This window comes from Myotis daubentonii, chromosome 1, assembly GCF_963259705.1.
Source record: "Myotis daubentonii chromosome 1, mMyoDau2.1, whole genome shotgun sequence".
NCBI lineage: Eukaryota > Metazoa > Chordata > Mammalia > Chiroptera > Vespertilionidae > Myotis > Myotis daubentonii.
Genome location: NC_081840.1, coordinates 39,672,753 through 39,690,617, shown reverse-complemented (window position 1 = coordinate 39,690,617; position 17,865 = coordinate 39,672,753). Strand labels below are relative to the sequence as shown.

The 17,865-nt window shown below is 44.1% G+C and overlaps 1 protein-coding gene across 1 annotated transcript; it reads left to right on the top strand.

The window, feature by feature from the left end:
- Window positions 1-689: 689 nt before the first annotated feature.
- On the top strand, window positions 690-17,135 carry PTGER2 (prostaglandin E receptor 2). The gene is made up of 2 exons (XM_059695957.1): window positions 690-3,436; window positions 13,186-17,135. The coding sequence occupies exons 1-2, from the start codon at window positions 2,597-2,599 to the stop codon at window positions 13,426-13,428; spliced, it is 1,083 nt and encodes a 360-aa protein (XP_059551940.1). The 5' UTR covers window positions 690-2,596; the 3' UTR covers window positions 13,429-17,135.
- Window positions 17,136-17,865: the final 730 nt, after the last annotated feature.

The window sequence follows — 17,865 nt, the reverse complement described above, 5'->3', positions numbered from 1 at the left end:
GTTGTACTCGTACATCCACTTGGAAAACACATTTTATTGACTCGGGGTTTTGCAAAGGCTTTATCAAGCTGCTTCCCAAATAATCCTGTGAGGCTGTAATAAAGCCCTCGAAGCCTTGAATCCACATACACAAGCCTATACGAATGCAAAGGGGCAGGATACTAATCCGACATACTAACCTACGTTTTTGCCCAGTACTTCCTGATACTCCAGACCTTTCCCTGGTTTTAGCAGCAGCAGGGGCGTTCTACACTTACAGTCTCAGAGAAAGGACAACGGAACAGAAGAAAGCCATCAACTCTTGGTTTATGACTTGAAAGACTAGGCCTAGAGGAGACCAGGCCTAAAGGAAGAACAAAGCTGCACCACATCCTCCCCCACATCTTCCACAGGCTGTGAAGGAAGGACGGTGAACAAGAGACTTTAGATGTTAACACAGGAGGTTCCTAGGTAATGTGGCTCTGTACCCCCCAAATCTCAGAGAGGTCTGGAGGGAAGAGTTCCGGAGGCCCACCAACCTGCCATTGGCGAACACCTTATATGAGAAAAATAGACCCCACTTCGTTTGACCTGGTGGGAATCCCACCCCATTCCAATCACCAGGCCAGAATTATCAAGGTGAGCTAAAATATTCATGGAGAGCAAGTAGGCTCTAGTAAGGTGTGCTCTTCAGCAGGCAATCTTTCCTTTTGCTGAGCATTCCACCTTTCTGTCCTCCTCCCTTCCCCCAACGAATGTGACCTTCCTTATAGAATACTAGAGGCCCAGCGCACAAAATTCGTGCACTGGTAGGGTTCCTAGCTGCTGCCAGCTGCGGCTGGGGCCTCTCTCCCTTTCCCAGGCTGGCCAGCCCCCTGGTCTAACTCCCAGAAGAACTCCAGTGGGGGGGGGGGGACAATTTGCAATCTAAGCTTTTATTATATGGGATAATTACCACTCTGGCCAGTTTGGCTTAGTGGATAGAGCGTAGGCCTGCGGACCAAAAGGTCCTGCTTTGATTCTGGTCAAAGACAGGGCTTGTGAGGGAGGTAACTAATCGATTTCTCTCTGTCTTGCCCTTTCTCTTCCACTCTCTAAAAATCAATGGAAAAATACCCTATGGTGAGGATTAAAAAAAAAGAATATAATTACCCATGTTGTCTGTCGAACTGGATTTCTTTTGTTTTAAACATCAGCCAATTTTCACAACTCTGCAATTATGGCAATAGAGGGTAAGCAACCATTTTTGTCAGCTTGACTTTTTTAAAAAATACATATTTTATTGATTTTTTACAGAGTGGAAGGGAGAGGGATAGAGAGTTAGAAACATCAATCAGCTGCCTCCTGCACACCTCCCACTGGGGATGTGGCCGCAACCAAGGTACATGCCCTTGATGGGAATGGAACCTGGGATCTTTCAGTCCGCAGGCCAACACTCTATCCACTGAGCCAAACTAGTCACGGCAGTCAGCTTCACTTTTAAACTGACCACTTCACCAATAGACTTCGCCAGGATTGGGTTTTGCCGGTTAGGCCAAGGTAACTGCAAAAAAAATTAATGGCTGAACAACCTTTTCTTTCAAGGTGGAGTTTGAGTAGAGAACAATGTGCAGTAATTTAAAGCTGTGTTCACAAACACAATTGTACACAAGTATAAGGAACACTGTGTGTTTTTCCTTTCGTAAAAAAAAAAAAAAATGGTTGCTTAAACAAGTGGTTATCCGTTATGGTGTTGACATAGGAAAAGGTGAAATGCTGGCAACCGAATAAAAGCAACAGTGCAACAGGCAGCTCAGTGGCATGTCTGGGATGTTCCTTGGATGGACAGACTTGCTTTTCACTTCCTCTCAATTCTGGTCCCGCCCTCTTAGTGTATCTTCCTGAGAATGTTTTTTTTTTAAAAAAAAAAAAAAGGAAAAAGAACATATTGGTCTTACTGCAAGCTGTCTTAAGTGTCTGCTGTTCCCTTCTTTTTAACGTCATGGGACTGGGTCTTCCTAACTTCTCCATTGTTTGGTGAGTCGCTTTACTTTCCCGTTGCTGCCTTCCAGCCCTCCGCGGGGGCTGAAAGCTTCCTAGCGGGGGTCAGTCGAGCACCAGACTCCCAGGGAGCACGGCTCCCGCCGGCCGCAAGCAGCTCCCGGACGCCCGCAGCCCGCGGCCTCTGCCCAGCGCCGCGCCCGGCCGGTGCCCGGACCCCTCTCCCCACCCGCTCCCCGCCGGCGCCCTGTGGGGCTCGCGGTGCCTCTGGTCAGTTCGCGGGCGCCTGGACCGGGACGCGCGTAACACCGCACCGAGCACGCCCCCGGGCGGCGCGGAGGAGAAGGCGGCGGCCCTCTTCGCGCCCCCTCCGCGCGCGGAGGGCGCGGTGGGCGCGGGTCGGCGGAGCCTCCAGCACCGCCCGGATGCTGCAGCCGAGGGGCCTCTGCGGCAGCTGCGGGCGGCCCGGGCCGAGCCTGCCCTCGGTGCGCGCGGGGCGCCGGAAGGGGGCTCTGGCTTTCGATCCCTCCCTCTTTCCCTCTGGGTCCCGGAGCGCTCCAGCGGCCAGACCCTCCTCCTCCCAGTCCCAGGTGCCAGCCGGGAGAGGAGGACACGTCTCTGCTCCCGGCACCCCGCCATGGGCAATACCTCCAACGACTCCCGGCCCGAGGACTGCGAGACTCGACAGTGGCTCCCCTCGGGCGAGAGCCCGGCCATCAGCTCCGTGATGTTCACGGCCGGGGTGCTGGGGAACCTCATCGCGCTGGCGCTGCTGGCGCGCCGCTGGCGGGGAGACGCGGGGCGCAGTGCCTGCCGCGGGAACTTCATCTCCTTGTTCCACGTGCTGGTGACCGAGCTGGTGCTCACCGACCTGCTGGGCACCTGCCTCATCAGCCCCGTGGTGCTGGCTTCGTACGCGCGGAACCAGACCCTGGTCGCCCTGGCGCCCGAGGGCCGCGCGTGCAACTACTTCGCCTTCTCCATGACCTTCTTCAGCCTGGCCACGATGCTCATGCTCTTCGCCATGGCCCTGGAGCGCTACCTGGCCATCGGGCACCCCTACTTCTACCAGCGCCACATCAAGCGCCGCCGCGGCGTGGCCGTGCTGCCCGCCATCTACGCCGTCTCCCTGCTCTTCTGCTCTCTGCCCCTGCTGAACTACGGGCAGTACGTCCAGTACTGCCCCGGGACCTGGTGCTTCATCCGGCACGGGCGCACGGTGTACCTGCAGCTCTACGCCACGCTGCTGCTGCTCCTCATCCTCGCGGTGCTCGCCTGCAACTTCAGCGTCATGCTCAACCTCATCCGCATGCACCGCCGGGGCCGGAGAGGCCGCTGCGGACCCACCCTGGGCAGCGGCCGGGGCCCTGCCACCCGCAGGAGAGGGGAAAGGGTGTCCGTGGCGGAGGAGACGGACCATCTCATTCTCCTCGCGATTATGACCATCACCTTCGCCGTCTGCTCCTTGCCTTTCACGGTAAGTCACTCACTCCGTTTCCACAGCCCAGCTGTGCGCAGCCTTCTCATGCTCTCCCTCTCACTCCCACTTTTCCACCGCCACGCACACTTTTGTAACACTGTGAAAATGTGCCCTAATTTGTAAAGGTCTGTAAACTTCCCCTGTCGCTTCTCACCTTTGCCCCACTTCCACCCCTCCCTAATCCTGGTGCAAGGGCCTCCCTCGGCCAGGGTTTCTCAGACAGTAATACAGTCCCACTCACTAAGCCCGCCACACTCCTCATCCTCGAATCGAAGGCCCCTTATAGTGCCCCTCTCCAGGCACTGCTAGCCTGGCTCGGCCCCTTCCACCTCTGAATGATTGGCAATTGCATCTGACCTCCCTGAGCGGCAGTTTGCCTCCTCGTGCCCCGATCCGCACACTGGTGCTAGTTCTCTATACTTTGCCTGCTGTTTCTCCCAGGGCAACAGTACCCAACCCATAGCATTCCAGCCGCCATTGAGAATGGTCCCTGGTGAGAAGGGTCCCTGTTGCAGAGCTTCAGAGCAGTCATTATTTGTTCGAAGAGTTCAACAACATCCCCTCCCCAACCCCTACCCCCAGTGGACAGGTTTCCCAATTTACATATCGGTAGCATAACTCTTCGTGGCCATGAACATTCACAATACGTCTGAAATGGTAGTTAGAGGAAAAGCTGGTTGCTAAGGAGCCCCTTGCTAAGCGCTGGGATCCCTCCAGAGGGGGCATTTGCACTCTTACAAAACATCTTCTTGACGTCACGCTCAGAAATACACACAGGTGCTCTTCAGGTTGTAATTGCTCATCGGGCGTGCCCCGCAGCAGGAATGGCTGGTCCGTCTCAGGGATGGGAGAGGTAGGCACGTCCAGCACTTGCCATGACCCGGCGGGCCAGAGCCTGTCTGGAGAGCTGAAAGAAAGGAGCCTAGGTACCGGGTGGGTGCTGTCCTGGTCTGGGCAACCTCAGCAGTGCGTTCCTTGATGCTGTGAGTTTGAGCCTCCAAGGCAGCGGTTCTCAACCTGTGGGTCGCGACCCCTTTGGGGATCAAACGACCCTTTCACAGGGGTCGCCTAAATATATCCTGCATATCAGACATTTACATTACAATTCATAACAGTAGCAAAATTACAGTTATGAAGTAGCAACGAAAATAATGTTATGGTTGGGTCACAACATGAGGAACTATATTAAAGGGTCGCGGCATTAGGAAGGTTGAGAACCACTGCTCCAAGGTGTACACAGCCTGGGATGTGTCTGAGGGCGGGCTGGCCCCTTACACAGGAATGGAAACTGGAAGTTCAGGCAGCTCCACTTCCTAATCTTCAGAAGAACAAGACTGACCCTGCAGGGAATACATAGTTGTCAGTGACTCCCACCTGCCACCATCTTGGAGGAAAAAAAGAGACGGGCCATGCCTGCCATTAGCTGGTCTGAACTGTAGAAGCTGAAGAAGTAACTTTATCCTACTTCCCACCGTCATCACTGTTTTTTATTATCTTCATACGCTCATCTTCAGGGGTGGGAAAGGACACAGGGTTCTAAAAGCCCGGATATGACCCTTCCCTGCTCCAAATTAACTCCCTGTCCTAGCTATATTCTCTTCTCCCTGGTCCTCACCGCTACCCCATCCTTTGTCAGGGCAGAAGCTGGTCAGTAAGGTACACTTTGAAGGGAATGAGGTGGAGTATGTGAAATGTACCCAGTTATCAAATGAAGCAGGACTGTGGGTGGCTGCAGTTCCCATCCCACCGACAGCAGGGAAGTCTGTGCCACAGAAATGCGATGATGTAGAAACCAACATGGCTTCTATGGGTTTGTTATGTTTTACTGATAAAACCTATAGATTATGTTAGGAACTAAATCAACTTTTTAGGGTTGGGAATAGGATGCAGAATAAGTATCGATGAAAGAAAGCATTTCAAGTTCCATAAACAACTTAGAATTCAACCTGGGAGACATAAGTCAGCTCTGAATTGGGGAATGCCTGTCTTGGATAGGTGGGCCTTAGGGTATCTGTTCTTGGAATTTTATTTATTATTCATGAGTATGTATACAAAAATATTCCTGACCCTCAGCTACTTCAGTAGCCTGGGAATGGGCTCAGAGGGAATCAGAAATGTGTGAAAGGATGGTTCTTTCCTTTCCTATGCCCGGTAGAGGAAGAGAGCAGGAGGAAAGGGTCTCCCCTCTGAGCAGGACTGACCTACTGCATAAACTATTTTCAAAACAAAGGCAATGATTTTCAATAGTTCCCCTGTTTTTAAGTAAATTTGCCTTTTATCATGAGGACTCCATCATCACCACATGTTTCTTTCCAAATATATTGCAATTTTATATACTTGAATATATATGAATATATATATATATATATATATATATATATATATATATATATATATATATGCCCCCCCTTCATTTAATATTAAGCCAGGGGCTCATCCAGAGTTGCTACGTGGAAGGGGCTTGGCGCTAAAAGTCTGGTTAGAAGGAATGGGGAGTAGGAGTTGCTTTGCAGCTGTATTTTTATTAGGATTGCCTGTTTATGGCTTGGGAGGAGCTAGATGAAGATGATTTTGTCAGTAGATTCTTGGTACTTATTAGTTCCTTCATTTACACAGAACTTTATCCCTTATAAAAATGTTACACTATCCCAATTTATTTCTTGGAGGGGCTTATCTGATAATTCACAACTCATGGCTACAGTTTGGTGCATACATTCTGTTGTTTCAAAATGCTCATCATGTGCCCCTCTGGACACTTTCCCCCTTATCCTTTTAGTTTATTGGCCCACACTGAGACTGTGGTCAGAAATGACCTACACCAGTCTCCCGCCTGGGGCAGGAATTATTTCCACACATCCTACCTGGGGACACTGTTAGACAAGGCAAAGGCTTGTGGTTACCTCTGGACATTCTCGTGTTCCTCTCCCAGAGCACATGCACTCATGAGCCACAAATGTGAGCCACATGTACAATTTAAAACTTTCTAGTAGCCACTCAACAAAAAATAAAAAGAAACAGATATTCATTTTAATCAATATATTTTCTTTAACTCATTTTATACCAAGTATTATCAATTTAAAATGTAATCAAGGTAAAATAATTACTAGTGAGCTATTCCCACTAATTTGCTTCCTTGCATCCCAGAAAATACTGGCAATTTACCCTCTCTTTGCCTGTTCCTTCCAGAGCAGCTTTCTATGTCCCTTATAAGTGGCCCCAGCAAGAAGGAGAATTCACAGCTGTCTGCCCACTGGGACACCTGCTTATGTGAGCACTTTAGGAGTAGGGGAAGGAGGAGAGTGGGGATTTAGGAAACCTGTAACTACTGATGTCATGGTCCCAAGGTGTGGGCAGGTCAGAATTACTGCTTCCTCCAAGGCTCTCAGTCTAGACTTCCAAAGTTTGGGAAGTACAACTATCAAAATGTAAAATGCCCAGAGCCCTGTGATGAAGTCAAGCTCGACCTCAACAATCATTATTATCATCAACAGCAAAATGGCTAACATTTTTAAGCACTGATTTTTACATACACTAACCCATTATCTTCATAACAACCTGTAAATAGGTAGTATTATTCCCATTTCCCACCCACAGCTGGGGAGTGTTGCAGCCAGGATTCAAAGCCAGGCAGTTTAAGCACAGAGTTTATGCTTTAACCACAATCCTATCAGTGAGAAATTGCTCATTTCAGGGGTACCATATGAGAAAATTAATACTATCGGCGAGAAATTGCTCATTTCAGGGGTACCATATGAGGAAATCATTCCAAAATTTCGAAGAGAAATTGTGAAGATGTTATAAATATGAAGACCACTTTGCCTCTTAATTCCAACTTACTAGCTTTAAAAGTAAAATGGCAAAGACCTTTTTCTCCATGTCTGATCACAGGGCGTGAGCTGGACCAGGTGTGTGTGGTTCCTTTTTTCTTCTCCACAGACCTGCGAATTAAAAGGCTGAGACTGAGGTGTAAGGAGATTGGATAATGTAAATGTTGCTCTAAATAGGAAACATTCAGATTACCTCTCACGTAAAGTCTTCCATTGGCACCATAAAACATTTCTTAACTGATTTTTTAAAAAAAGGCACGTGTTGTTTAGGAAATGACATTATTTTGGTTGTTCAGTATGAAATCCTTAATGGGACCAACAACATATTCCAAAACCAAACTGTTTATGTACTAAAGGGATATTGTATAAATTAATAAATTCCTCCTTATGTTAATCAGCTGTTGTCATCATTTCAGAGACAAATAGAAACTTTCCTCATGAAATGGAACAGAATTCAGGAAATATATCAGACTCCATTCTTGCCTCACATACTGTTTGTGTCCTCATTCCCAACTACATCAAGCCACTCTCTCACTACTTTACTAATACCTGGCTTAGCTTCTGTCATTTTAAACTCTTTTCCACATGCCATTAGGATAAAGTGCTTATGCATTTTATTCAGTTCTAAAATTTCAAGAGTGAACCATCAACTCATTCTAAAAGTGTCTTCATCTTTAGAAATTCTTTAGGGCTATAATTTCCAGGTAATACTGATTTGTGGAAATCTGATCTTTGTGATATAGAACAAATTTCAAGTAAACAATACTGGCATTTGGAGTTTCTTGTTCATTCCTGGAACTCTTTATGACATGAATGGGGGTTATGAAACTGATCAGTTACATACATGGAAAGTATCACAATTCTAGTAGGAATGAAAGAGCAATCCAGAAATCTCTCTGCGCAACCCCAATGAATTTTGCTTGGTGATATTTTAAGTTAATATCCATGTAACTTAATATTTGTGCATCATTAATGATGTGTTTGGGGGTTGTTGAAATAGTTTTAATACACATTACTTTCTGAGAGAAGAAAGTTTTCCTATATGAGTGTTTTCACTCGGTGTCTTTTCCTTTGCACGTTGATATTATGAAATGGTGGTTGTGAATAAAAGCACAATTACACTGAGTTTTTAAAATGTAGACAGCAAGAACCATAGTCCTTTTTCCAAAAGGGAAGTCGTGTGTTATGTCTCCACCCTTGGTTGAGTTAATCATTACTGTTTCATATTATTAAGATCTCAACTGAAAGAAAAACAGCTTTTAGGGATGGTATATTTCTTTTTTTGACATTTCAAGAGCCCATCACAATATTAAGCTAAAGTGAGGGGAGAGGGGGAAAGAGTAGAAATGGTGCGTGATTGATCTATGGAGACACAGTGTTTCAGGAAGGCAATCAACAAGTCTCTTTCCACCTAAAGGCCCAGTTAACTTGCAACCTGGTCTGCTTAGTTTCCCTGGCTTCTGTTTTGAAATTTCTGATCACCACTCCCCATCCTCATTTTGACTAAAATTTTTATTAAGTGTCTCAAATTACATCAAGGTGTACCAGGATTCATTTTTCTCAAACTGTTCCACTCCCTGAAATTGCACCCACTCTAACAGAAAACCAGACTTAAGACTTCTGCAGTTGCCTATGTGTGCCGGGCCGGGCTGAGGGAAAGTGCATTTGGGAAAGGCTGACACTTCCTGTACACCTGCACTCCATGGTCAGGGCACAGGTCACTTGGAAATCACTTGCAAAACCTTATGTTTATCTGAGTTCTGGGTGGATGGTTCATAGAGTCCAACATTCTCACAGGGTTTAGAGTCACCACCCTGGAACACACAGGCCCAGGGCTCCCAACCTTAGCATTAACTCGCCTTTGTGTCTGGCGCTGGGATCACCTGGAGCACAAGGCAGGGGACACTGGAGCCACATCCATGCCCCTGTCTTTCCTTCTGAAGGGAAATGGGCTCCTGTTCCCTCTACCACAAAGCACCTATGATTTGGGGGAGGGGTTTCTTTAAAATATCAAATACCTGAAAAATAACCTCCCCGTGAATTTTTTTTAAAAGAATGAATTATGCAAAGCCTAAAGCCAGGACACTCACTAATGTCTTCACAAGGCAGATAAATATGTAACCATCTCTGCTTGCAATTTAGTTGTAGAAAATGGGGGAAAGAAAAGCACCCAAAGAAAGCCATGTAGCTACTTAGATACAGCCATGGTTCTTAACAGTGACACCTGTACACCTCTGTACCACCTTTCAAAAAGAGGTGTCCGACAAACCCACAATTCAGTCAGTCCCTGGCAGATGTAATATGAGTCCCTACATCACAGACTGGCAACAGAGTAGTGGCTAAAAGAAAAATTTGGGGCCCACTGCTTGAACATGACTTCAGGGCTTTCCCACTTACCTGGAGTGTGATTCGGGACAAAGTAAGTAATCTTCTAAGCCTTGGTTTCCTCCTTACTAAAAGGGAGTAAAATAATGTTTTGCAGGTCCATGTAAGGACTAAATAGAATAAGACTTAGCATCATGCCTGGCACAGGTAGGTATTCAGTACATATTAACTGCTATATCCATAGGATTCCAAAGGAAAATTAGATTGTATGTTGAAGACCAGGAATTCAGGAAGCTTCAAGTCATTTGTTTGACTGGCCAGGCCAAGCGGGTCTTCTGTTTTTATTTCTGGTGTTAGGTAAGGTTCTAAAGCAGGGTTCTCAACCTTGGCTGCACATTGGAATCCTGTGGGGGAGAGGGGACTAACCCCAGGATAGATACTCACATTACAGCCCAGATTTAATTGATCAGAGTCTCTGAAGGAGGGAGCAAGCCATCAGAATATTTTTAACACTCCTTGGGTAATTTCAGCCAGATAAAGTTCTCATTTGCTCTAAAATTCTGAACCCACTCTGTGGTTGTATTGATGGTAGGAGAGTAGCTCAAACAACAGTATCCAGTCAGTGCCAAGATGAAGTTTTCCACGGGAGGATGCAAGGATACTAGAAAAGATGAAACAAACAAACAAACAAAACCCACTTATTTTCTCTGTGTAGCTTTGTAGGCATCATAGTCTTAAGCCTAGTAGAGAGACCTATCCTAAGGAATTAAAATTCTCTTGGCTCATTTACATTAGCACTTGGTATTTTTCTTTTAGCAAATTTATTAGTAGTATGTGCAAAAATATGTATAAATTCTACCAGCCTCTGAAGCAAAATAGCACTGAAAGGTGATAATTAATTGACTTCTATGCAATGTGTCAGCCTTTAATTAAAACGTAGGATTGGCTGGAGGGGAAGGGGAATGGGGAATTATTGTTGAATGGGTAGTTTCAGTTTGGGAAGATGAAAAGAGTTGTAGAAATGGATGGTGGTGATGGTTGCTGTTCTGTTCTTTTATGGGATTGACAGTCAAGTGTGGCCACAAGAGAAGACAAGAGAACAAAGTTGATTGTCCTCACAGGTCCTAGGAACAGGAAGGACTGAACAACACCAAGGATCACATGGGAAAGTATTAGTGCAAGTCAGGAGGCAGGAGCAGGAGCTGGGGGAGCCTGGGCGCGGCCTTCATTGGAGTTCCCGAGGGAAAGGCGAGGCAGGGCGGGGTGGCCAGTGTAGGACTGGCTATTGGAATCATTTCAGCAGGCTCTAGGCTGAAGGACTGGCCCCTAGTTGCCTGGTACTGGGCCCTGGCAAGATTCAGGCAGAGAAATATTGCCTCTTGAGATACAAGGCCAGACAGAGGGGCTCTGGATTGGTTAGTTGCCTATCGAAGGATTGCTCCCAGGCGAGTCCTTGGCTATCTCTAAGAATTGGGACCATCCCTGAAGGGGCAGTCTCTCCCCAGCCAGAAAGCTTTGTAGGATGTCAAAACATCATAATGTACAGAAAATGAAAAATATAATACAGTTGCACAACAATGTGAATGCACTTAATGACACTGAATTGTACACTCGAAAATGGTGAAAATGGTAAATTTCGTTACATACATTTTATAATGATAATAATAATAAACCGGGATCCAAAAGATCAAAAATGGTGAACTCTAGACAAAAGACAAGAACCAAATTTTTTAAAAATGTAGAGGTCGGAGAAGACATCTTACATCAAGAACTTTAAGGGCTGCTAAAGTACTAGTATATCTCTTTTCCAAGAGTAAAACAAGAAATTGTCTTCTGCAAAATATTGGCCAGCTCCTGAAAAGCGAATTTTAAGCATTTTTAACAATTAGCATAGTGGATGAAATCTAAACAAATAGTACAGAATTGCTTCATAGTGTAAAACCATTTCTCACTTCTCATTGCTCTGTCATACTCCAAGGAGACCAGGAACTGAAAACCTGACTCATCTTCACGCATGAAGCCGTGACACTAGAATGCCAGGCCCTCCTCACACTGCCCATCTGCTAGCCAGTGCAGTGTTGCCAAAGTCTTTGGCCACACTAGCTCATAAACTCAGACTTTTCTGCTACTGAGTGCTCGTGTGTGTGGGTATGGTGACTAATATATCTTAATCTACCAGATTTACATACACTGTTATCCTGAATTTCTAGACTCCAAAATCACTCCTTAAAGACACCATATAAGTCATGTATATTTCTCATCTAAAATAATTCAGCTGCCAAGAAAATTATTGCCTCATTGCCTATCCCCACCTAACTTTCTCTTCTCTCTATAATCAGGGAATCCACCATCAGTCTTCTTTTCCCTACTCATCTGCCAAGCCTTTTCTCCATTCCCTATGCCAAGATTCTCTGGCATAAACACCTGTGGCTGCCAAACCTTCCTGCTATTGTCCTAACATAAGCAACTCGAACAGGACCACTCTTCCCCCTCCCTGCAATCTGCTTTGTATATCCATTCGTCAGATGCCTACAGCGTAAGCAGGAGAGAAGGAAATAAAACATTCCTTCCTCTGGTGAAGGAGAGTGGAAGAAAGAAGGAATAGCTTTCTAACTCGTGGGCTCCCGTTAGCAAGAAAGTCACTGGAACATTATAAAGTGGTTTTAAATGACTGGGTGTGATTTACATCTGTTTTCCTCTTTTCTGTACGCTGTGTGGGAGTGTTTGATCTTTATCGTGCACGTACAGTTCCGTTCCTTTTAATCTGACCAAAAAGTTGTGTTGCTCCCTAAACATCTAAGACATCCAACGAGAGCTGTGTCCCAGCATGAAAACATTGGCCCACATGTAAAGATGGGTCAGCCTCTCAGTGTTTAAGACGTTGCTCTGAAGACCTTTGCTGTAACATTGGCGACCTGGATGGAGCACATGGTGAGCAAAGCACCGGTGCCAAGGGAGCTGGCGCTTGTGTCTTGACTCCACCACCAAACAGCCCTGGGTACTTGGGCGAGTCGCCGAACTTCTCTGCACCTCGGGGCCCTCGTTGGTGAAATGGAGAGAATAACTAACATTGTGGGGCCCTTAGTAAGTGAGCACTGTTTTACACAGCTTATACATATTACTTCCTATCCTCTTCCCAGCTAAGCAGTGGGTATTGTTGCTATTACCACCTATTCTATACAGATGTCACTGAGGCACAAAGAGGTTAGAATTTTACTTCTGGTCCCAAAGCTATATATGGAACCCGGGTTCAAACCAGGCAGCCCAGAGGCCAGAATCCATGCTCTGTTGTGTTTCCTCTCGCGCTGAATTGTGATCATCAAATCAGATTATCTGGAAGTGAATGTAACATGTTGATATTAACTTTCCTGAAGTTCACTTCCTCATCCGCCAAAAGGAGACAATACTTCTGTTTCAGGGTTTTTGAAAGGCATAAACCTACGGAAGAAGAGTGAGAATTTGCTATCCACCTTTCACCACCACCACACACACACAACAGGTTTTGTTTTAAGTCTGAAGAAATTGCATATGGTCTAAACCTGTCTAATGCGATCATGTAAAACTAACATCATTTTCCCCTTTTGCTTCTTACAGATTTTTGCATATATGAATGAAATCTCTTCCCGAAAAGAAAAGTGGGACCTCCAAGCACTTAGATTTTTATCAGCCAATCCGATCATCAACCCTTGGGTCTTTGCCATCCTGAGGCCCCCTGTTCTGAGACTAATGCGTTCGGTCCTCTGTTGTCGGGTTTCATTAAGAACACAAGATGCAACAGAAACTTCCTGTTCTACACGGTCAAATGCCAGTAAACACACTGACCTTTGTGGACAATAGCTAAGAAGTGCTTAGTTAGCCAGCATCTGGAAGATCATTCTGAAATGGTTCCTTGGAGAAATGAGAAAAGTAGTTTGTAAACAAAATGAAGCTACCCTAATAAGACAGAGGAAATCAACATTCAGCAGTGGTTTAGGCTGCAGAGGAGCTGACAAGCACTTCCTGGAAGGTGTCAGGAAGAGCTATGGAAATCCACCCTCCGTGAGCATGTTAGTTACAATGGCCTTTAGAGGAACAACCAACTGCATTAAAGATAGGTTGCCTTTTGATTTAAGATTTCCTGTTGAATGAGAAAGCATGTGGTTTGTAATCTGTTTAAAACCTGAGTTACTGTGTGTTTTCCATTTTACTCTTCTGTGTTACTACTGTTATAAACATACAGTGCACAGTCAGACCAGGTAAAACTTCATATGTGTTTTCTAGGAAGTGGATATGTGGGAGCACCCAAGCCTCATGTTCTGTGATTGCTTAACAAACCCTTTCTTTGGACAATGTGTTTGCGAATCATAGGCACTTTGTAGTATAATGTGTGTGTGTGTTGCGGGGGGTGCGGGGGGAGCGCTCTCTCCTCACTGCGGTGTTACTAGTAGAAGAGTAGACTCAGTTGGTTAATGTCAGTTTTTTCACTGGTCCTCCGGAAGCTGTGTGTCAAAAATATCAGATTATTTATTTTATAATGTCCAATAGTAATTAAGGAAACGTTAGGAATTTTCCAAGAAATAATAGACTAGTAAGAGAATTGATTCTGATTAATACTCTTCATTCTATTTCCAGGGGAGAGTATATGTTGCTATGTCTAAAGCCACATATTTAGGGTTAAAAACTGAAAAATCTAGTCAATTCTTCAGATACACTGGAACCCTTTTAATGCTGGTGTTAAGGCCATGACTAACATCTACTTTATGATTGTGTTGTAGCAAAATTCATCTGCCCATATTTTTATCCAGGAAACATGGTTAACTAATACTACATAGGAAATCCTGTGTCAGTGAGTCATATCTTTATATATTTCTACATCTAAATGTTTGGCCTGGTGTAAACTCAGCATCAAACTATTTCAGTGAATTTGCACTGTTTAATCATATCTTAGTTACTGTGTAAACTCATCTGAAATGTTACAAAAATAAACGATAAAACAAAAATTTAAAAATGAAATAGTATTTGCTAAATCCTCCCAAATAACATTTAATAGCTAGAATATTTTTTCAATGAGATGAAAATAGAAAAAAATTTAACTTGGCAGGTTTTTAAAGTATGGTTGCATTGTAAATTAGAGTTTAAAATATTCAATATAGTACTTGGTACTAGAGGACTTTTTTTTTTTTTCCTTCCACCATGATCTTCCAAGTACTAGAACCATCTTTTTTTTTTTCTAGTGAGTGTTATTACAAGATAGCTGTTATAAAAAAATACAAAAAGGAATGTTAGTTTTTTCCAAAATCTCATTGAGTTGCTTACGTAAAAACATTTCCTATAAGTAGTTATCAAACTAGATGATCACTTGGAGTTTTTTTCAAACCATTCAAGGCATCAGTGTATTTGACACAATCTATGTCAAATCAGCTCTTATTTTAAAAAGAATAAATAAATGATTTGCTTTTCTATTAATTTAAACAAACCAGGCAAAATTTAACTTAACTAAAATCTGCACATGTAAATAAATCTTCCCTGTCTACCAAGTAGAACTAATTAAGCTCCTGGGTAATTCCTAAACATAAAATTCTGAGGTTACTTTGAATCCGGAAGATTGAATTCTTTCATTAGATGGGCTTTTCCCCCTCCAAATGAAAATGTTAACTACATTCCTTCACCCCACCTCAATGCCCCCCCCCCAAAAAAATCTGGAATAATGCCTGATAACTTTTTTAAAAAAGCAAACTTGGACATAATATCACTAGTGATGATGTTAATAATTAATAAAATAATTCACTCTGGCGGCCCAAAATGTAACAGTTTAAGCCATTTATTTAAGAACTGGTAGATCTCTAGAGCTTTATTTCCTAGTTTACTCCTGTTTCTTGCACTGTTAAATGACTATTTCATTTGCACTGATATATACATAGAAGGAATTGAAAATAAAAATCCTATGTAATAGTCATTCACCTACTATGAATGGTAATTTAAAGGCAACAGAAAAATTTACTAGGATTAGATATATGTGGATATTTCTTTTTTTAAAATCCCACCGCATCAGACATACTTGTTTAGGTTTACTGAGTCATTTTCAAGTTAAATGAAAAACACTGAACTTAGCCTGGTATATTAAAGAACCAAATTGTGATGAAAGAAGACCTAGATTTTAGTCTTTGCCCTCGACAGGCAGTGGAATGAAAAGGGAGAAAGAAAGTATAGTGGATATTCACCTCAAAATGCTAGCTCCAACTTTAGGTGTCCAGAGCGGGCCAAAGCAGTCTGTTCTGAGCTGATTTATTGCTGGACAGTTCACTGTGCCCCCAGGTCATCTTTCCCAGGAAAGAATTGGGAAATTCTCGTCCTAAATTGTGGCCTCGAATCTCCAAAGATACTGTAGGGACTCGAGTTTGCTTAGAAGCTATAGAAAGCCTCTCCAGAAGACCTGAACCTCAGAGAGTTTGAATCCAGAATCAGACCTAGAACCAGACCAAAGCTCTAGAAACAGCACCCACCCCAAATCGCCATGCTGGCCGAGGCTGCAAGCCCTGAGCAGCAGGGAGGGCAAAGCCTAGCCACATCATTACATTCTCAGTGTAATTCAGTTAAACTGTTAGCGCCCCTGCCTGCTCCTGTCAATGCATATTGAAAGAAAGATTGCTCTGACCGGTTTGGCTCAGTGGATAGAGCGTCGGCCTGCGGACTGAAGGGTCCCGGGTTCGATTCCAGTCAAGGGCATGTACCTTGGTTGCGGCCGCATCCCCAGTAGGAGGTGTGCAGGAAGCAGCTGATCGATGTTTCTCTCCCATCAATGTTTCTAACTCTCTGTCCCTCTCCCTTCCTCTCTGTAAAATCAATAAAGTATATTTTAAAAAAAATTAAAAAAGAAAGAAAGAAAGATTGTCCTCATGTTAATGTAATGTCATTTCTGATTTGAACCAAGAAAAAAAACACACTGTAGTCAAGTTTAGAATTTGATGACTTAGAAAGTCAGGCTAAGACAATTCGCTAGCACTTGAGCAGAGGTTTATTTATTTCACTTCTCCAAATGTAGTGGTTTAAGCCAATCAAATGGTTTTCTGAATCTGAGAAGAATCCCTACTTGAGCCGTTCACAGAGAGAGAAGCAGTCTTGTCTGCAAATGAGTGATTTCTATATATGGACTTACAAAGCCCTCTTATACAGGTGGTGTTGCAACTTGAATATTTGATGTCTATTTTCTGTCTTCATCAAACACTTAACTCCATTGGATTTCCTCTCCAAGGCACATTTATAACATACCTCCAATCACTAACAGCATTATAATTGATTGCTTTTAAATTTACAAAGTATTTGATTGCCTGAGTGAAATACACTATGGAAGTAAATGTTGTTTTAGCAATTCCCCAAAGCTATAGTCTAACTTATACAGGGGGCCAAGGCCATGCATTGGGCATTAATTGTTTATTTCAGAAAGTTACTCGTTTTTGTTCTGGTAGATTGTGTAATTTTTTTATTGTAAGTAAATTTCCTTGAATTATATTTTTTTATTCACTGTACAATGTCTGTACTATTAAAGGTCCGTTTGAGTGGTTTAATTCTGTGATATTCGTGTTTCATTTGTGAAAATCTGCCAAGAGTCAAGTACAGCAGTGAGGATTCCAACAGACGGAGATGACACACTCAAAAGGGTGACTCAGGACTGTTGGATGAAAGGAATATTTACAGAGAAGGAAAGGGAAGGAAACCTTGCAGCTGTTATCACTCATAAGCCAGAGGCACAAGGGAGGAGCAGTTTCTGGAAACCAGTGAGAGCTGTAGGAGGTTCCACCCAGCAGGAGCTATGGCCTTCAGCTGGGAAGCACAGTTGCTGCCACCACAGGGCGGAAATGAAGGGACTACCTTCCTGGAGGATCTCTCCTCCTACTCTCTGTTAGTCTGCTTGTTCCTCCCATTGGCCAAACCCAACCTTAATCCAGACAGTACAAAGAACCTGGGTGATGAAGCCTGGAGTATGGTGGAGAGTAGACTTAGAGGGACAAATGGAGAATATCCAGCATAAGTAGGTTAAAAATTCATGGTTTGTTTTGTTTTGTTTTTTTGTTGTTTTGGGTTTTTTTAGTTATACCAACACAAAAAGTGAAACCACAACATGGGCAGCCTCTCTTCCTGACGTTTACTCCAAATAGATACCCACGCCTGGGGAATAGGAATCAGCCCCATCTGCATGGGAAGGAGTAAAATACTGTAGGTTTCTTTACCACAATATTGGTCATTGGCTAGGTGCTCTCTGAGGCTGAGCATGTATATCTCTCCTACTCTGGAGGC